Source organism: Rhododendron vialii, chromosome 4a (genome assembly GCF_030253575.1).
Source record: "Rhododendron vialii isolate Sample 1 chromosome 4a, ASM3025357v1".
Classification (NCBI taxonomy): Eukaryota; Viridiplantae; Streptophyta; class Magnoliopsida; order Ericales; family Ericaceae; genus Rhododendron; species Rhododendron vialii.
Genome location: NC_080560.1, coordinates 25,542,329 through 25,563,876, shown reverse-complemented (window position 1 = coordinate 25,563,876; position 21,548 = coordinate 25,542,329). Strand labels below are relative to the sequence as shown.

The 21,548-nt window shown below is 39.9% G+C and overlaps 1 protein-coding gene across 2 annotated transcripts; it reads left to right on the top strand.

Annotated features, from left to right (window-relative positions):
• The first annotated feature begins 7,607 nt into the window (after positions 1-7,607).
• Positions 7,608-21,339, top strand: LOC131324466 (E3 ubiquitin-protein ligase APD2-like). 2 transcript variants are annotated; one of them, XM_058356437.1, is made up of 10 exons: positions 7,608-8,145; positions 15,143-15,249; positions 15,338-15,463; positions 15,548-15,644; positions 16,088-16,162; positions 16,246-16,328; positions 18,402-18,548; positions 19,415-19,487; positions 19,570-19,921; positions 20,876-21,339. In XM_058356437.1, exons 1-10 carry the CDS (start codon positions 7,884-7,886, stop codon positions 20,949-20,951), a joined length of 1,398 nt encoding a protein of 465 aa, XP_058212420.1. In that variant the 5' UTR covers positions 7,608-7,883; the 3' UTR covers positions 20,952-21,339. The 2 variants fall into 2 exon arrangements, with proteins under 2 accessions (XP_058212420.1, XP_058212419.1); XM_058356436.1 differs by having other exon boundaries at positions 19,570-21,339.
• Positions 21,340-21,548: the final 209 nt, after the last annotated feature.

Genomic DNA, 21,548 nt, shown 5'->3' with positions numbered 1-21,548 from the left:
GATATGGTTACTTTGCACGCAAGTGGTGAGGTTATAACTACGTATCCACCTTTTGTCTTTTGACTCTCACTTTGGATACTTGTTTATAATTCACTCAATGATTAGTTAATCGCTCAATCGTCGGCTGCAAGTTGTGTTGGAATAATTGAGTTGTTTTTGACTCTTGCTAATTGGCTACAACATGGGCAAGTGCTAAGTAGTTTTGTCGGAAGGATTGCTATTTCCTTTTTGTTATAGTTTTGTTGCTAGGGGCTAGCAACGCTCAAGTTGGAGGGTGTGATAAGCACCTAAGATTGTTTGATCGTGGTGCTTAAGTCCCCTAGTTTGTAGCTGTAATAGTTATAATTTATCGTTTTTAATTCAATAATGCTTGTAAGGTAGTTTGTTAAGTGTTTCAGGCAAAACGTCCTTAAAGGGCGTAGTTTGATCACGAGGCTAATTTCCAAGGAAGTTCAAGTCTCCCTGCCCGGTGGAACTTCTGCCAGCATGACCCAAGAGTGAAGGCGTGAGGCGTCGGGCAAGCCGGCAAGCCATCGGGTGCCAAGTCTTGGAAGTTGCCTGAAGTTCTGGAGATAACTAACGCGTATCGATACAGGCTTAATTAGTATCAATACGTATTAGCTTCGTGGGAAGGCAGACAACGTTGTATCGATACGGCCTTAATCCGTATCGATACGAGAGAGCTACGGGTAATGGCCCATTTTGACTTCACAGCATGGTATCGATACTTAACATAATTTGTATTGATACGGGGAGCCTTCGGCCAGATATTTCTTACTTTTTGGGCTTTCCATTTATGGAATACTTGCCTTTATTAGTATGTTTCTTTGATATTTTTGTGAGATACCCATTTTGTATAAATAGGGGGTTCCTTCTCTCTCCTTGTATCTAGCTCAGTACTACTTTTAGGTTTTTCTCCATTAATGTCTTCTTAAGCTTTTCAAGTTGTAATTTCTCAAGAACACTTCAAGGTATTTACGTTACACTAATTTCTCGAGTATTAAAGTTGTTCGTAGGTGTTGGATCGTTTACAATATCAAGTTTATTTTCGTTTTATTCGGTTAAACATGTTCTCAATAATTAGCAAGCTTTCTAGTTTCTTTATTATGTTTGAGTAGTCGATTAGGCTTGGCCACGGGGTGACTAACGCCTCGTGACTTATGTTTATCTTGCCTTTCTCAACTAAAAACTTGAAGTTTGATTTGTAAATGTGTGTGGCTCGCCTTTTATGTAACAAAACTTGTCGATGTTAATCTCCGGTGATCATATGCTCGCTCATGTGGTTCCGTGAGCTATGTCTCGCCTCGTGTTTGCCTAAAGAACGAAAGAGCTCACTTGTTTACCAAACTACACTTCTAGTCTTTAATGGTTTCCTAGCTAAATCTTCCAGTTGATAGCCTATGCCGTGCGATTCAACCGTGTTTTCGTTGAGAATGGTTTGATGGCTAAAGTATCGGGCATTAGTTACCCCAACGCCTTGCCGCTTGTTTAATTAAGTTAAAACTCATTTTCTAGTCATTGTTATAAGTGTTAATCACCGGTCAAAGCAAAACCAAAAGTTGGCCATCAAATGCCACAAACCCTCGCATCTACAAATCCTAGCAAGCTATAAAGAATTTTCTCTGTGGGAACGATACCGGACTTCCAGATATTATGCTGACTACGACCTAACCCTACGCTCGGGGTAATTCAACCTATTCCAACAGTTAGGCTGGGACAAAGCAAGCATCAACCATAGACGAAGCACATTGCGGCGAAGGTTGGCATCATGGACCTTGGAAGTAGCATACTCAGGATCACCAAGGATTTTGGCTTGTTCAGCCCCAAATTGTCTTTGAAAATGAGCAGGAAAATAGAAGGTGACTTGGGTAATACCAATCACCGCAACACCAAAAATGACTCATTGTGCTTATAGTCATGCTTTCAATGCCATACCAAGGACAAACCCACTGAATCTGATCTCCCGTGCGAGTCTCCATCCACTCCTTCCAATCAGCCTCAGTTGGAAATTGTCTAATCATACGGCGCTCCATGCAATGGTTCAGGCTATAAGGAAGCCGCTCTGGCACATTCCATACCCCTAGTTTCTCAAAAAGCCACACCTATAGAAAACAAGGGAAAATTGCAAGTTATGAGAACATGTGAGTCAAAACAAAGAGTGATGAGTGGAAAGATAATTTGACAAGCAAATAAACAAATAAAAAGTGAACCTGTAGCAACAAAGGACTTCCTGAGAACTAGGCTGTTGGGTTAACCTTCACTACATCGAGACCTATCAAGGTCTCTGCTAACACCAAACCAGCAAAACCTACACGTTTACCAATCTGTTGGGCAAAATCAAGCAACATAGAATTAGCATGGCTAAAAGAAGGGTCCAGCAGATAGTAGTGGAGAAGGCAAATACACAAAGCATGGAAACACAGTTTCTGTTGAGGAATTTGGCGATGAGCTTCAGCTGTACCAAAATGTTGAATAAGCCGAAGGATTTCTAACTTTCCGCTCACCATAAAGAACTTGATTTCGTGTTTCTGAATTTATAGCAAGGCCTTCAAAAGGTCGCCATGATTGAACAAAGGGTTAGGGACAATGAAACCTTCTCTATCTAAATGACCCATAATAGCTGCAAATTCTTCAAGGGTGGGACATAACTCTTCCCTTCTAAATCGAAAAACATGAAGAACAGGATCCCACAAGCTAGTGGCTGCACGAAAAAAAAGCAAAATTCACAGGAATTTGGCAAAGGGAAAAGAGGAAGTCCATACCGAAGGACTTAAAGTGTAAACGGTCTAGGCCATTGAAGGAATTCATCCATTGATCAAGAACCGGTTGTGCCATGTGTTAAAAACTGTTGTTGACAAACTATCAAAATTCGTAGAATGCATACTTATAGACTAGGTTAAGTCCTAGTCCGAATTGGAATCAAATTCAAAATCCACGTCAGTAAAGTCGGTCTATCGGCCGGCACTTCAATATGTCGGCTGCGAGATCTATTCCTTGGCCCGTCAAAAGCAAAGCTGACTCAAGTCAGTCCTCGGGAAGAAGAATTGATTCTTCGACCGTTTAATCGATGGATCGGCCGCCAGAATGGCTTATTTATAGAGAAATTCCACGGTTCTGCTCAGTTCGCCGAATTACGAATTTATGCTAAACAAATGGTACAAATGCAGCATACAAGATCAAGTATCAGAGCAAAAGACCTTTTATCATATAATCAAAAGCTTTTTACATCACAAGGTGAATCATTCCACATTTCCTAAAACAAACTATACATCAGTTTTCTGCCGGACTAACCTATGCAGGAAGAAAAACAGGAGAAGAGGATGCCGAATCCTTTGGTGGTTCGAACACCAGAGCCCAGCTACAAAAAAGAAGAAGACACCCCTTGGGTGACGTATACCAAGGAGGCACCACGGCTCAAAAGGATCACCACATGGTCCAGAAAAATCATCATACTGCGTGCAAACGCCACCATAGGAGCTCCAAGTCACGAAAGCAAGCCCCCCATGGGGAAGTCTCTAATCAAACTTCAAGATAGGACCAATGGCAGCGCGGTCTCCCTCTGCACACACCGACCATGCTTGCACACTGCCCATCGCTCGGGCCCGATGGAATGATGAAGGAAGCAGGGGGGGTCCTCGGAGGTAGAGATGACGAGAGGAGTCTTCGGAGGCAGAAGAAAACAAAGGAAAAAAGAATATGAAATGAAACGCTGGTCGAGGCCTTTAAATAGGACTCTGGAAACTAGGCGATTTCACGGCCGATTCTTCAATAATTCGGTCGGTTCTTCAATATCTCGACCACTTAATCAATCCCATAGCCTCCTAATCTATTTCCTACAGCCACATCAGATCTTGCCCAGTGCATTGGTACCAAACCCACTCCAGGATTGTCTAAACTCTCGCCAACAATTTTACTATTGCCCAACACTCAACCTCGAGCTCTTGATCACAAAACCAAAGGATCCTCGATACCTCATGCTCAGGCTTTATGCCCCAATTACTGTACTCCGAAAGTACGACAGCCATCACATCCTATGAAAAAGCTCCATCATCTCATCGGCTCCATGCCCGTAGACTCACTCCAACAGCCCTGGAGCTCTATGCTCACCATCCTAGCAATTCTGCGCTCATACACCATCCTAGCAATTCTGCGCTCATACACCATCTTAGCAGCCCTGTGCTCAAGTCACTTAGCAATAGCTCTGTGCTCAAGTCACTTAGCAATAGCTTTGTGCTCAAAGCTTAACAACTCCGTACAGCTCCGTGCTCACTATCTCATTCACCCTGCTGCTTTATGCTTGCAAGCACCTCAGTAGCTCTATGCTGACCAATCTCCAAGCTAACCATCTTAGCGGCTCTACGCCCACTATTCAACAGCTCTATGCTCATCATCTCAGCCGGCTCCATGCCGTAATATCCACCAAGATATCATCTATTCTCAAGCTCTAAGCTTGAATGCTCAAAGTTCCAAAACTTTGAATGCTCGAAGATCTTCAAATGCCAAACCATTGCGTACTAGATGCTCAAGTTCTATACTTGAATGCTTAAGCCCTGCGTTTGAATACCCAACCACTGCGTACTGGATGCTGAAAACTTGTACTTTGAATGCTCGGACTCTGCCCTCCGAATGCTCGAGCTCTACGCTCCGAATGCTTAAGTCCAGAACTTGAAAGAAGCTCTACGCTTAAAAAGCAACACAGACGCACGGGCTCGTGCACATAAGCATCAATTGCATCACCATTATCACATCGAGTCTACATCAATTACATCATCATATCTATTCACATCTAACCATTATCATCACATACTATGTTTTGCATCTCTCTTCTCACTCATGAAACAAGTCAAACCTGCAATCAATCAGCTCCGTGCCTCGGTTTTATTGATCGGTCTAGTACTTTTATCCTCTGGTTGTACGCCAATTATAGAAGATGGAAAAGTTTCGTGCTTAGACCTTCAGCTTCATACCAGCTCCGCGCTTCGGTTCTATCAAGCTTTGTGCTCTGACTCCTCAGGCTCTCGCCTTATGATTGTAACCGGCTCCGCGCCTAGGTTCTATCACCTTAAGCTCAAAAGCTCTGACCCCTCAGGCTCTTGCCTCATGACTCCAACCGGCTCCGCGTCTCGGTTCCCTCATCTCAAGCTCCATACTCCAGTTACTGGCCTTGTGCCCCCATATCTCAAAACCGGCGTTCGATCGTCTCCAGAAGATGGTTTGGATTCCACCCCAATTACATCAATTCCATCAAACTCTTTCGCAAGGATAGGCTACCCTACTGAGCTCCCTCAGTCAAAGTAAGGATGGTCATTAAAAGCAAACGACTCACCCGCTGTCTATTGATCTACCCCAAAATACTGAAGAAGTTCTCCACAAAAATTTCCTCGGCAGCTCCGCTCTCCTTCAACGACTTTCCACCAAAATCTTGGCATGGCCCAGGTACGTTGCACTACGGTTTTTTAAGCCTGAAGGTACGTCTTCTGTATCTAACCCTCTGATCTTTTTTCTTTTTATTGCCCCCTGAACTACGATTGGTCTGAATTTCCCTTGTGGAATACGTAGGCAGCCTCCCGGCCCGACCATAACTAAAACCTTTTTTCAAAAAAAAATCTTGGAATAGTGGTTCGACCAAATTGAAAATTGTTTTACGGCTTTGACTATTACTTAAACATGTCTCGCAATCTGTCTAAGTTCAGTCAAAGAGGGACATCTGTAGACACCCCAATTTGGCCTAACAATTATTTCAAGTCCTACCTTGGGGACCATCCCGATGATGAATGGATACAGTGATTGTTGGTTGATTTCTCGTAAATCCGTGGACTTTTGGTGAGTACTTTTAGTCACTCAGAGGACCCAATTCAGAGTCAAATAGCCTTTCAGATAGAAATACAAAATCCTAGGAGAATCCATCTGTCGGCCGTAACATTGATCCCACGGCCTCAACTTCATTTTTTCACCTATGAAACTTGTTGTTTGAAAATCTCCCTGAGAGATTGATTCCTTGGTAGCCAGATCCATTCTTTGGCCGCCTAATCGATCCTTCGGCCGCTAGATTGTCCTTTTTCCAGATTCTGGAATGTTTTGTCAATCGTTTGAGTCATTCTCAAAACCTTAGCAGCCAAATTTTGATGCGTTCGGGGTATGAAAGCATATTCGAGTAGAGATCCTATTACCCTATAATTCCTTATTGATTCACGCAATTTGATTGGCCAGAGTGAGTTATCAATTGCCTATATAAAGACGCACTTAGGGTTTCGAAAAACACATCACAATCAACCCTCTCTAGCCACGAAATTCTGCAGAAATACTTTCTCATATCTCCCCTACAAAAGCCCTAACCTTCCAAAGGCAGCCACAATCTGACGATTAAACCCCGGAAGTACAAACCCTAATCCTAGGGTTTCAAGAAGTAAAACCAGTCAATCACCCTCAATATGAAGCAATCAAGCAACTGAGGGATCAAGGTGGTAAGGCCTAGGGGCCTGTGGTTTAGTTTATTTCATGCCTTTGCACATTAATCGTAACATTTAATTTTCTGTTAATCATTTAGTCTGGTGTGAGGAAGAACATCGATTGGGAAATCAATCCTTCGACCGATACATTGATCCAGTGGGATCCCTCGGTCGTGACATTCATTTACCGGCCGAGGGATCTATTTCCTGGGATAGTCTATCTTTCTTGTCTACTTTTATGCATGCTTTTATTACCGTTCTGGCTCACCTTATCAATTGTTAAAGGCTAAATAACCAGATTATGTGTTTATAATTAAATAAAGCAAGTACTAATCATATGTCGAACGATTATGGGCCAGTTTCACGACTGGGCAAAGAGGGGTGTCTAACACCTTCCCTTTATTATACTCTTGGCTCCCGTACTCGGAATCTCTGTCTATTTTTTCTAGTTTTAACAAACTAGGTGGTGACTCTATTTTGATGATAGTTGTTATATGTGGCGATATTCCTAGCCATGAGAATATCCACGATTTTAGTTTATGAAGTTGAAACCAAACAAGCATGATTTATCTGTATGGTGATACCCTGTTTGGGAGGTGTCTACAACCATTTAACGGTTTGAGTATGTCATGTTATATATATATTTTATGATAATTTAGCCATGTTCCGTGTAATAAGATCAATGAAAAATATGACTTTTTGTTGTCTGGTTGGCCAATTCGAAGAATAAAGAAAAAATACAAAGATGTGGTCAACTTATTATGTCATATTCCTAAAAATATAGATTTCTCAAATACATTCCATGATAAAAAAAAAAAAAGTAATCAATCATATTGAAATTTACAAAATCCTATTAAATTAGGAAAACAATCCAATCCAATCCCACTAAATTTTAAAAATAATATAACATAATATATGTATATCATAGTGAAAATGGTAAGAAATGTATTTCACACACTATAAGGATGAAAACATAAGTATGAAAAAAAGGACGGTATGAATATTTACATGATATGAATAAAGATGATGAATATTTAAATATTTTTTATGAATTTCAATCTGATAAAAAAAAAAAAGAATTGCAAAGATTGTGGGGTCCGCGTCGGTGATTAGTCAAAATCCTCGCCCAACATTTCTAGCTACACCGTAGAGCATTCGATTCCGTCTAACCGTCGTCACTCTTGGCTCATAACACAACACAGCTACCAGTCAGTCCCAAAGGCACTCCGAAACGACTGATTGGTGAACAATTTTTTCAGTTACTCAAATCCCTTCTGCCCTTTATCCCCCCCCACCACCCCCTTCTTCAATGGATTCCTCGCATCCAAAAACTATAATCAATCCACTTCTACAGCTACATTACACCTTATCTACAGATAGGGTTAGGGTTTTGGCAACCAAATCCCCCCCCCTCTCTCTCTCTCTCATCTCCAGATGGAAGAACCAGATCGGAATTTCTCGGCCGAAGCTTCTTCTTCGTCGAGTAGGGAGTATTCCGGTCGTGCTACGGCGTCGTCTTCCTCTTATCCGGTGGCGGAAGAGGCGGAGGAGGACCACGACTCGCAGTTCGTTCAGCCGCACGCGGGGGTTTCTTATCAAGTCGATTACGCAACGGCAGAAGACGAGGCGATATCGAGGTTTATCAGAGAGGATTCCTGGTCTTGCATCGTCGTTGTCCTCACCTTTTGGTTCTTTGGTTCGTCCTCTCGTCTTCATTTTCAATTTCCACAGCATCTAGAATCCTAGATGCATATATGTTATTCTAACCCAAGCGTTTGATCTCGTGGCCTGGTACTTTGGGCAAACCCCTGGGCTGGGGCAACCAATTTTTTTTTAGGTAATATATAAGTATCAAAAAGTTTCCGTGATTGACACATAGTATTTACTTGCCTCCACGGTCGGTGGTTCCTACCTAGCATTCAAGTGAGCAAGGTTTGATTACCCAATTCCTTTTTTTTTTTCCCTGAATTTGTCTCTTTGAGGCCTTTATTTCCCTTCCTTTCTCTATTTTTGTTATTTGTGGCTCTTTTTTTTCCTTCTCAATCCACAATTTTACGAAAGTCACACTTAGAAAGTTTGTATTTAACAAACACAATAATAATGTAGCAGTGATAAAAGAATTTGGAATGGAAAATTAAAAAAATGAGTGAGCTAACACGGTTTAGCATATTTTTTTTACACATACCATACTTAAAATGTGAAGCAAACTTTCTTCTTTTTTTCAAAACAAACTCTTACAATCATATCCTTTAATGTTTATTTTTATATCATTTTAGTTTGATTTTTTTGTATTTTATAATTTTGGTAAAAGAACTCCTGCATGTTGTAGCTATCCGGAGTTGAAGTTTTATAAAAACTTACTTTCGTAGTATCATGTCACAAGATAGATAGACTAAGTGGATTGGCAAAGATCTCAATCGAAAATGAATTCTTGGATAAGTTAGTACGATGACTCAATTGAACAATTTACATAATTATATGCAATGATATGTTTTTTCTTGAATCAGATCGTGCTAATCATAAAACACTATAACCGGGTTATATTTTGATTGTGATTTTATTGATGTAATTCAAGCTAAAAGTACAATGTAACCTTGATTTTTTTTTTTTCTTGATTTGTTTGTCATTTTGTTTTTTTTTTGACTTAATAGTACATGGGCAACCAAGTTGGGGTCGGGCTTGGGCAACCCAATCGTCAGGGCCGGCCCTGGGTCTCAGGAGCTATCGATTCCTTTGGGGTCAATCAATAAGGGCTTTGTCAAGACTTTAACTGGCCCCACCAGCATTAGTATGCGTGTAAGCTGGCCAAAATACTAAGTTGTAAACAGAGAAATATACATATGTTCAGTTGGATTTTGAATGCTGTATTGCTGTTTGTGCTGTTTAGCTTGAGTTGGTTTTAGACACTATTCGACTATGAGTTATCGTGTTTCTATATTCAATGTCAATCGCTTTGATTTGTGCTGTTTATGTGGTGTTTCAATCTCTAAGTATGTCGATTCTATTCATACATACGGCATCGATATTTGGTGGAGGCTAGAGACCTTAGTTACACGTAGTGGGGGCAGGGGTGGGATCGGGGGCGGAGGCGGGGGAGCGTAGGATCATTGAAGCTCCTCTTTTGGGAGCGCTAGGGGAAGCATTAAGGAATAATATAGAAAAATAAACTTGAAATAGAAGAAAATGTTGTAATTCGTAATTCCTATCCATTGCAATTGTTGTCTTAGGGGATGTAAATAATCTTTCTTTATTACTGGAGCAGATTTGGGTATATATTTTTCTGGTAACTTTTTGTTACTTCAAGTTTTCTCTTACTTGGTGTCTTTTACTTTTGTTTCTTTTGGGATTTATATGCCTAAGAGGTTCTATCTTAGTTGGGAGCGGGTTCTTTTCTAGATGGAAGCCAGGTTTGTAGGAGAATCTGACTTGGGAGCGCGGGAGTGAGGTGATGAGGTGGATTCGCCACCTTGATTGGAGGTTCCTGCAACTAAGCTAGAGACGATAACTGGTCTTGCATTTTCATTGTCCTCACCTTTTAGTTCTTTTGTTCGTCCTCACTTTTGATATGTTACCCATTACATACAGACACCCGTGTTTGATTGAATTCTGAATGCCGATTGTGCTGTGTAGCTTGAGAATTTGATAGATTTGGTTAAATTCTGTCTTAAGTTCAGCTGCAATCACTTTGAGTTTTTATGCTGTTTATGTAATCTCTAAAATGCTGATCCTATACAATACAAAGTTGACATTTATCAGAGATGGCAGCTGGTCTTGCATCATCGTTGTCCTCATACTATTGGTTCTTTGGTTCGTGCCCTAGTTTTGATACATTGTAGAGTACATACAGTTGCATACCGAATGCTGGTTGTGCTGTTTAGCTTGAGAATCCGCGAGAGTTTGTTAAATTCTGTGTTATTGGGTTTCTCATTTCAGTTTCAATCACTTTAATTGTGTGCTGTTACCGGTGTCGGACACCGGCACTGTCCGGACACTTGTCCGACACTTTAATCCGAAGTGTCCTATTCTTTTTTCCAACATTTTTCGTTTGGACACTCTAGGGACACTTTCCGGACACTCGCAATACAAGTCCGAGGTGTTAAGTGAAATTGTAGGCTCTAATTAAAACTTAGGGAAGTCTTATTTTTTGGGTGGCAGTTGATGTTTTGTTGATTACAAAACACCCAAGTGATGGAATGCATTTTGTTGAAATACTTCATCAATGAATGAATGATCAAATACGATTTAAGGTTTATATGGTGTCACGTGTTCGCAATTAGAACTTTATATATTTATTTTTATTTACGAAATAGTATACAAATATTTTTTAAATTTTTCCCCAACTTTTTGTGTCCATTTTTTTTTGGAAATTTATGTGTAGTGTTAGTGTTAGTGTTAGTGTCGTGTCACGTGTTTGTGTCTGTGTCTGTGCTACATGATATCGATACATGTTGTGATAAGGTCTTCCAGCTGTTCTCCTCGTGACATTAGGAGAAACAAACAGTTTAGATTTGGTGTTATTTATGGTTTGGCCAGACACATCCATCATGGCCTTGCAAGTGGTAATCTTGTCTTGGCCAAAAGGAATGAGATCGTCATAAAAAAAAAGGTGGGTGAGAGGACAAGAGTTTTTCGAGACTTTTATACCTTTCCAGCATCCTTCCTCAACTTTGGTGTTAACTAAGGTGGAGAGTCTTTCCATGCAAATAACAAAAAGGTAGGAGATAGAGGATTCCCTGTCTGAGTCCTCTCCCAGGGGACAACTCTTCAAGGGTTTCCCCGTTCCACAAAATTGCAGTCTTAACATTGGTAACACAACTCATAATTAAAGCAATCCAAGAGGAGTCAGAATTGGAATAGTTCACTTCAGAGCATCAAAGAGAGAATTCCACGAAACTTTATTATAGGCTTTTTCCAGGTCTATTTTGAAAATCATTCCTCCTTTTTTCCCTTTTTTTTTTTTAAAATCTCAAAGTGTGAAGTATTTCCTGGGTGATGATGATATTATCGTTGGTAGACCTACCTGGAATGGAACTACTTTGGCAAGGACTCATAATTTTATGGGCAAAAGGTCTCATTCTGGTAACGATAATCTTCGTGATAATATTGTAAGTCACATTGCATAGGCTAATAGGCCGAAACATTTTAATGTTTTCAAGATTCTCAGACTTAGGAATCAGAGCAATGAGGGTTTTATTGACCTCTTCTGGCACGGCATTAGAGGCAAAACAACTTTGGACAAACTAAAAAACCTCATCACCTACCATGTTTCAATACTTTTGATAGAAAATAACCTGTATTCTGTCGGGTCCAGCGGCCTTGTAGGGCTGGATTCCTTTAACAGTGCTCCATATCTCAGCATGAGATATAGGAGCACACAGTTTAGTGTTATCTTCTCTAGACAGGGATGGGTGAGAAGTAGGTTGGCATTTGCCAGTGGTGCTGTTGTGTTCTTTGAAAAGTCCCATAAAGTAAGACTGGACCATATCAAAGATAATAACAGGGTTATCAATCCAGATATTACTAGATACTTTAGGCATTGTTATTTCCTCCTTCGAATGAGAGTAGTTAGGTGGAAGTATCTAGTGTTTTTTTCCTAACGTTATCCATTTTGCTCTCGATTTTGGAACCAAAAAGTTTCTTCGAGCTAGGATATTTTTATAATTTTCAAGAATTTGGAGGTTATGAGTGAAATGTTTTACCTGTGATTTCTGGATACCTGCAATTCTGGACCGCACCTATCTTTTTTTTTTCTGAAAATGTTTCCAAAAATATTTTTGTTCCAATCCAAAACACTTCCAGAAAAATTCTTCATGTGGTCAATAAGATTATTAACACCACTCTCGAAGGAGGGATCCAGGATCCAAGCAAGCATCAAAACGAAAAGGGACTAATAGTATTATTAAAATGGCTTTTACCAAGAGCATGCACAATACAAGGTGAATGGTCAGAATATGTATGAGGTAAATTTTGAACCACACCTTCGGGGAATAAAGATCGCCATTTCTCATTGCAGAGTGCTCTTGCCAGCCTTTTTTCCGTGTTAGCCAGTCGTTGCCGACCATTTGATCATGTGAATTTAGGTCCAGTAGATCCCAAGTCAACTAGTTTTCATTTGTTGATGTGCTCTGCGAGTCGATTAGATGCCTGCAACAAGCCATGGATGATCCTCAGACTCTGCTGTTTCCTCCAGATTATTCCACAGGATAGCCTGGAGCCTGTAGTTAGGGCTAGCTTACACAGTAGATAGGGGCAAAGGGCCCATTCTTCAAATCCATCTTTCCTAATCTGACATGGATGGCTTGGGTTGTTACTAGAGTAGTGTTCACTGATACTTTAGTGGGATCCCAAAGTACCCAAATGCCCCCTAGTCTACCAGTTGGATCTACATGGGTTGAAGCCGTGAGACCAAGGGTTTTGAAAAACATTCCCATCGAACTCAGGCCAACTTTAGTCTCTAAGAGAGCCACCACTTCGGGTTTATTAAGATGGAATAAGTCACAGAAGTTACGCTTAAACTTCTCGTTCCCTGCTCCTCAACAGTTCCAAATCAGAATGTTAAAACAGTCCATTAAAAGGTTATTGTCTAAAGGGAAGTGGATAGGATTACCCAGTAGTTTGTGGATTCTACTGGTACACTGGATACATGTCCGTGTCGGCTTTAGAGCCGCTTTGTGGTGCTCCATTCCTTCCGGAAAGGAATCACTCAGAGCTGCCATTAAATCGCACTGTCTTAGAGTTGGAGCTGCCAGGTTTTGCAACGGTCGAAACAGAGTCTCCGTTGGTCAATCTGGCTGCTGGCGTGCTATTGCAATGTCCCTCCGGTGACCTACTCTGCCACACGAGAAACAGATTAGGTGAACTTGTTCATATTCAATCAGGTAATCAAACTTTCCTACAGTGATTGATGGGAGGAAGGGTTGGCTTAAATCAGGGACGGACCCACACGGGGTCCCGTACATGCCCCCACTCGATTTTGTAAAATTATAGTAATATGATTAAATATTATTCAATAAATTTATGATAGCGTTCCAATAAAATTGCTCTAGATTTTCTTTTTGAGAATATTTGTCTGATCTATTTCATAGAGTACTAAATTTTTTACATAATTTTTTATGTGAGCACACCCTTTGCTGTTGATTATAATATGAAATAACATATATATAGTCTCCAAATTGTTATTTACCGGCAAAATATGTGTTAATTAACGAATTATAAACATACGGTTTACCGTTTACTAATTTGTGTGCCCCCACTAATGCAAATTTCTGATTCCGTCCCTGGCTTAAATCCATTTCGACGCAATGCGGGTGTATCTTCCTCTGAGTGATTACCCAGCGTCTTGGCGAATGTGATTAAGCTTTCCTCATCATAGTATTTGATCGGGAGAAGGGGGAAACAAACCCACACTGCCGTTTTTATTGCAACAGTCATCTCCGCTTTAAAGTCGCTATGCCATTTACGGAGCGTTAGGTAGTGATCTTGGATAATCCAAGGACCTCCGTTGTGGACCCTGAGATAATCCATTCTCGATTTGAATCTGATTAGATAGAAGCCTAGTCCTACATCTACTGAAACAATTGACACTTCCAAGTTCCACAGCTTGTGAATTAATTTGATGCTGTATTGTTTCTCATGCTGTTGCAATGACTTTGATTTTGGGGTACATAGCTAGGGATGGCAACAGGGTGGATTGGGGCGGATATGGTGAATTCCATACCCGATACCTGAAACCAAAACTCTACCCGAATCCACCCCAATAACTGAATGGGAGAGGAGAGGTTTCCCATACCGGAACCAAACAGGGTTCGGGTAATCCCTGAACCAAATGCCCGAACCGAAGGGGTAACCAAACTTTGAGCAAATTCCGGAAAAAGCAAGGTACAGATTTTGAACAAGAGATGTCGGTAATTCTTGATCTGGCCAGTGCAAATCTTCTGGTTACTATAGAAAGATCATCAGATGATAGATTTAGATTAATAGCAGGAAGCGGAAAATTCTAGCTTAAACTAATCTATGACAGAAGGAAGCCATTTTAAATATTGAAAAAATCATGATAAACAGTTAAAGGCCGAGGCGATGTAAATGGATGACCGAACCTCTTAGGTGGTGAAGAATTTAATCGGAGAGAGTACATAGCTGATTGTGAACAGAGAGAGGGAACGAGAGAGACTGGAGAGAGAATGTGTGTTGAAGTGTGAACTGTGAACCCTAGGCACACACATACTGTTATACTTATATATAGGGTACTTTGGTAATTTCATTATTTTGGTTCAGTTCGGGTAACAGTTAAACCGTAACAGAACCGATACCCGTTCGGTTATCCAAGGCCGGGGAAAATTTTGGTTATGGTGTGCACACACACGCGAGAGAGTCCAAGTCCGAGAGTCAAACCAGCCCCTTCCCAAAAAGCTCACTAACCGAAGGTATCCTAGCCAGCCCGAAGGGACCGACTTCCGACTCCCAAGAAACCCAAGCCCCCGGGGAAAAACATCGGTTACGGTTCGGGTACTCTTCGGTTTGGTTGAGATTGCCATCCCTATACATGGCTCTTTGAATCTAGTAAGTTGGCCCAAATGTCTCCCTTGCAGATACATGTTTCACTAAAATGAGTTTTTAATGCTGATTGTGCTGTTTAGCTTGAGAATTTATAAATTTGATTAAATTCGGCGTTATTTTTGTGTTTCTCATTTCAGTTTCAGTGACATTGATTTTGGGGGTATACGGTTCAGTGAATCTACAACTTGGCCCTAATAGCTCAGTTCTCATTACTCCGAATCCACTATTTGTGGAGTATATAAAGGTAACAAGACAACACTCCTGAGCCATGCATCTCTCTCGCTTTCGCAGTTGTTTTCGGGTTGGTAGTGAATTTTGGTTGCTTATTCCAGGTAGAGCAATTAGATGAGGCAAATACTGGGCCTACTCTATATGGACTTTACGAGGATCCACCTTGCGATGTTGTAACTACTTGGTCTCAAACTCGCAGAACCTCTCTCCCAGCCGGTCTTCACAAGGCATGTCATTTCGTTTTGTCTTAGGACATGTATATAAAATTCAAGGTAATGGTGGTACAATAAACTATTCTCTTTTTGCTACAGGAATGGATATACGTATTAAATGAAGGTTCTCAAATAAATATTTCGTACAGTGTGAACTCCACGAGTTTATCTTCTCTAATTCTTATAATTGCCCAAGGTACTGGAAAATCTTCATGGAGCTATTACCTTTTCTACTTTCCGTCATTGCTACAAACATCAATTATCTTCTCAAGGGCATATATAGAAGCTATACAAGTCTGTGTTAATCCTATCATTTACTTAAACCTTACACGTGAGTCCAACTTTTAGTGGATTTTGCTATGTTGTTTGGTGATTCACATGCATATGTGTTTTAATGGCTTCGTTGTCCTTATTATCGACTTGCAGGCTGCTGCATGTTCCCCCCCACCCCCCACCCCCTATTTAGAAGATACAAAAACATTTTTCTTTTGTTGCTCTTCTATTTTGCCAAAAAACCCAACACTGCTTGGTAACTTTCCTCTACTGGTGCAGAGAACTTGTTAGTAGCTGTCTGCATATTTATTTGCTGTGTCAATATGATTTTGAAGCCTGAAAATTTTGAAGCCTGAATCATTGCAGGGAGTGAAGGCTTTGCTCAATGGCTTGAGGACCCATCGTATCCCAATACCACCTTATCATGGAACATTATTCATGGTGATACGGAAATGTGGAAAAAGAAAATAGAAAAAAGTGTGCAACTGTTTAGACTGTGTGCTAACTGGCTTACTACTTTACAGGAAGTGGTTTAATCCAGCAGGACATTTCGTGGTCTTCCAGTTACTATGTTGCAGTGGGTAACAGGAACTCGGAGGAAGTCGAGGTATATACAAACTCGTATACTCCGTATTATCCCATTGACTTGTGTTTATAATAGAAATTATTAGGCTCTAGATTATCTGCTGCGAAATTGTTCAACAGATATGGTTCTATTGCTTCTTGTTTTTCCATCTTAAGAAATTAACCGTCCTTGAAAATCTTGTTCCTTGGTTTGAATAGTGATTGAGGTGTTCAGGTAGATGGAGCAACACTTCAATTTCTTGTTAGTGTATGTAGTGGATTTGCTGTGGAAATTTTGCTGACTATTGAATGACTAAGATATTTTGAGCTGACCAAAATTTGACAACAGGGTTTATTTGTCTACTGTCTGTTTAGTAGTCCAGGTCTATGAGCCAATACACTAGTTTCAAGTCTATTCTGGAACGATAAGCCTGGACATAGCAGTCACTCCATGAGGGAGGCTAGAGAGAACGTATTAGTGATAGAAAAAGAGGAGGGCGTTGGACCACTGGTGTTGTGAACTTTGACCCAGTCAATGCCCCTTTCAGTTTTGATGATCAGAGGATTTGGTGTGCATCCTGCTTCTTGTGTGGGGTTTGTACATAGCTTTCTTCACTGGAGGATTTAGGGAAAGTGCTTGTGATTCAAAGTAAAAGTAAATTGAAAATTTCATACATACAATCAAACTATGATGCAGGGATTGAATAGTGAGGAAGGTGCCTGCAATCCTGCTGTCAAAGTCCTTTCTGTACTGGTAGTCCTACCAGAGTGCTAGGTCTAAATTCTATGTTATGCCATTGTTAAGGCTTTACAGATGGTCTAGGGTGCTATCGCCAATCTCTATTTATTTGCCGGGTTGTCACCTGTGGGTCATTACCATGTAAGAGCAATGAGTTATTAGGGGTTAGGGCCTTACCATCACGAGAAGGAAACTTTTTATGGGGAAAGATGAAGATAGTAGGAACTCGGAAGCTAAAATATGATTTTAGTACTGTTGGTAACAGATTGCTCTATTCTGTCCAGTGTCCACCCAATTCTGTTTGATCTAACTAGAAGTCCTTATCTTTAATTGAATAATGGAGAAGAGTCTGATTATTGACTCTTGAAGTCGAGATATCAAGAATTTATGCTTATTGAAAGAAAAAGACCAAGCACTTAATTTCTTGATTATCGACTCTTGAATATACTACTACTTTTTACTTTCTGGCAAATTATGATATCAAGCAGTTAAGCTTATAAAAAAACAAACAAAAGGAAGATCAACCACTTATATTTCTTGATTATGGTAGCTAATCTTTTTATATTGCTGATGTGATGTGAAAGGGCATTCTGATTCACTTAGTGGGCTTCCACTAGAGAAACACCTCTACCTGAATTTTCACCTGCAAGAGGAAAGAATCAAGCTAGACACTTAGAAAGGAGTTCATTCGCTAGTTCCATCCCTCCCCCGCTAAGTACACCATTGTCTGCTCATCTTTGTAGTCTGGAAAGCTGCAACCATTCAACTTATTTGACGGAACGCATTATCGAACTTGACAAAGCATGTTCAATTAACACCCATGGGATATAAAATCAGATCCTCATCAATATGAATTGCAATTATCGGCGGTGACTCTTTCCAAAACACGCAGTTGAAGGCAACAGTTTACTTGATATATCAATCTATCTGCTTATTTGCATTGTTATTTGTTTGCATTGAACTTCCTCCTTTTTGGTCATTGCAGAAGTTTAATATATTGAAAAAATGGAAAATGAAAGCAACTCCCTTGATGGTGTGTTTTATTAAGTTCAACACCTTATGATGGCCACATCGTTTCATTGGCGTATTCAGTTACAGGACCATGCTTGTCAATTTAGAATTTTTTTTGCCTATTAATTTTTTTGATAGGCATTTTTGCCTACTAATTAGTCTGTTAGAGTATGTCGTTTGTGTTTATTGGAAGCCAATCGTTCACCAATCGTGGCAGCCACAAGGTTTGAAGAAGGAATATAAAGTGTTTTCACCCTATCTACAAGAATTTCTTAATTGCCTCTGAAGACGTAGATGCGGAGTTTCTTCTTCGAGTGAATCTCGTATTACTGTTCGTGACTCATTGTTTTGAACTGTTTCAAGCAGGTGCAATTAAACCTCACAGTGACGTCTCTCCTGTATAATACGACTAGCGCGTATTACAATTGTGCTGTGGCTCAAGGTGCATGCAGTTTGAAAATGTTTTTCCCCAATGGAAATTCTGCTGTCTTAACTTCTCCAGGTCCAGAACAGGTAGGTCTGTAGTTTCCGCTTGTCTGTTTCCCAAGGTTTGGAGTATCTATTAAAATTTACGTCCTTACAAATCATAAATGAACAAGAGGGCACTGCTCCTTTACTTCAGATTAAGCCATACTTCTGTCGAGAGTGTCTGCAAAGCTTTTTTTCTTAAATGATGTCTAGATTATATATTGATTGGTTTTAAACTCAGTTCCTGCTGACTACTGAAGTCACGCCAGCTATGGGAGGTATCACATCAAATTTACCTTGACTGCTAGGGGGAAACACAAGTACAATAGCATGGTCGAGTTAAAATAGCATCATCCCACCCATGGTTTTAAATTGCAGTATTGGTTGGCGTTAACGGTTGGGGTCACGAGTAACGGATATCAGGAGTATCAGTCAATGTGTAACAGTTGCGTTTTAAGAACGAAATTGAATTATTTTTTTCCTCATTCTAATGAGAGTTTGGTTCCCAAAATATTGTTTTATCATGTGAAGGCATCTCAAAAAGTTACAAAGAATACATTTTAGGATCACATGAAGGTCTGAGAAAGGGGAAAAAAATAGAAGAAAAGTTGTTCTCAGTATTCTGTAGGCGTAACGGTCCCGGAACGTTCCTGTAACGGGTGTAACAGCTGTTACAATGCGTAACGACTGTAAGGACTGATACGCCCATGAATTTTCGTAATGCCGTTATTTTCACCCGTAACGGTATCGGGCCTTCAAAAACCCATTACGTAATGGTCGTTACATTACAGAACGGCTGTTTTTAAAATCCTCCCACCTTTTTCTGTGGAGTACTATCCTAAATTTTATTCAAGTTCTTTACCTCAAGTACAAAATGTTGATACTAAGAAGAATCATTTTGGTTCCCTCAGGCTACAACTAGTCAGATGTGGTATGTTAAACTGTCCTATGGGCCTCGATGGATCACATATATTGTTGGCATAGGTAAGAATCTCTCTTTCTTTTATTAAAAAAAATATATATATATTACAATCTTCCTTAGTTTTCTTAAGTTTGCTATGTGTAGGTGGAATGACCATCCTCATGTTATTGGGCTTCCACTTTTTGAACAATTTCCAATGTTCCCGTGAAGAAAGAACCAGTTTTCAATTTGGAGAGATGAGATCAGAGAGAGCCCCTCTTCTTTCACAAAAAGATGATGATTTGTCAAGTTGGGGTTCATCTTATGATTCTGTCTCACAAGATGATGAAGATCTTGAAGATGGGATGACAGCTGATTCACTCGAGGGTAAGCCACTAAAAGATGGTGAATACAATAACAATATCCGGCGTCTATGTGCAATTTGCTTTGATGCTCCTAGGGACTGCTTCTTCCTTCCGTGTGGGCACTGTGTGGCTTGTTTTGCATGTGGTACAAGGTATCTGCTTTTCTTGCTAATCTTTATAATGCTCCTTTTACCATATTTTGGTTCGCACGTGATAGTCAAGCTGCTTTGTGACATTCTGAAATTGAATCTATTGGGACACAACCTGGGGTAGTTTACTCAATAGATAGACTTGGCAGATATTGGGGGGTAAATGGAATTATACAACAAGATGGCTTGTGGAAAAGCATGTTCTTGTAATAAACAAAAATATTAAGATACTGACGCAAGAACGATTTTTCTCATGCTATGTTGCCAATAAATTTGTTTTTAGTCCTTCCTATTTAACCATATCTACTCCAGCTAAAAATGCTTGTTTTAGGTGGGATTTCCTTTCCTCCACACTGTTTATGGGATATTAAGGCCATTAAGGCTGTTTTCTGGGTCATGACTTTGTGCAGAGGAAAAAAGGCTCGGAAGAAGATAGAAAAAGGAATTCCAGTAGCAGCTAAAATTTTCTCTTTTCTTCGGATTAGGACAATGGTGCATATTCAACCAAAAGAAAGTAAAGAAAAAAACTATCCATTCATTTCTTAAGCCTTAAAACATTAATTTGTGCAAGTAACCCTATTTCCCTTTGGCCTTTCCTTTTCTTTTTTTCGCTTGACAATCCAAGATCCAAACTAGGCAAGGGGGTGCATGACAAGATTCATGAACATACCTCCAAGTTCCATTGAAAAGTTCAAACTTGATTCAGTTTTTGATTGGCGTAATCAAAGTAATCACGGACAAATGATGACATGATTTTGAATTGTTTATGTTCTATAATTAAGTAAAATTAGAAGGTGCTAGAGTCTAGTGACTCATGAATCATGGTGATTTAAATGGCTTAAATTGGCACCCTCCAAATTGCAATTAAATTGCACCGAGCATTTCATAACCTTGGGAAGTTGCTCCATTGGTACCTTTACTAGGTCCTACAGGAAAATGACAACTTTTGATTTGCAGGATTGCAGAGTTAGCAGGTACTTGCCCTATCTGTCGTAGGAACATGAAGAAGGTGAGGAGGATATTTACAGTTTGAGCAAAAATACAGAATTTTCCATGACCGCTGTTCGGTTCTGATGACGATTGATTAATGTCTCTCATGCTGGTAATATTAGGATTGATCAACTAGTGACAGAAACACTATTGAAAATTGAGGGCCAAGGCATTCTATTTTTTGTTTCTGCTGGCCAAGGCATTATATATGTTACTACAGTTTGGTACAGGAAAGGATATTCCATACTTCACCTATATACACCAAGTGCTTGAACTCATCTATTTCAATTCTTTGTTGTAATTTCTAGATCAACCCTTCTGGTGGTTTTGATTAGGAAGATGATGGTGATGTACGTCTTCCTTAATTGACTCGAAAGCTTGTCTAAAATTGCAGATTCTCTTAATTAGGGTAATGATTCATATTTGTGATCTGATGTTTGCATTTCCCTTTTGTTCTTATTTTCCTTACTTAAATTGTTGAGACTAATTAAATTAAAGGTTTGTTTTGTTATTTCACATAGATAAGAGAAAAAAAACAAGGTACAAATGGACAAAAGGGATGTGAGAATCAATTGCTCTTAACTGACTTATCTTTATTTGGCTGTTGTGCATTGTTTTGTGTAAAATTGCACCGATAGTT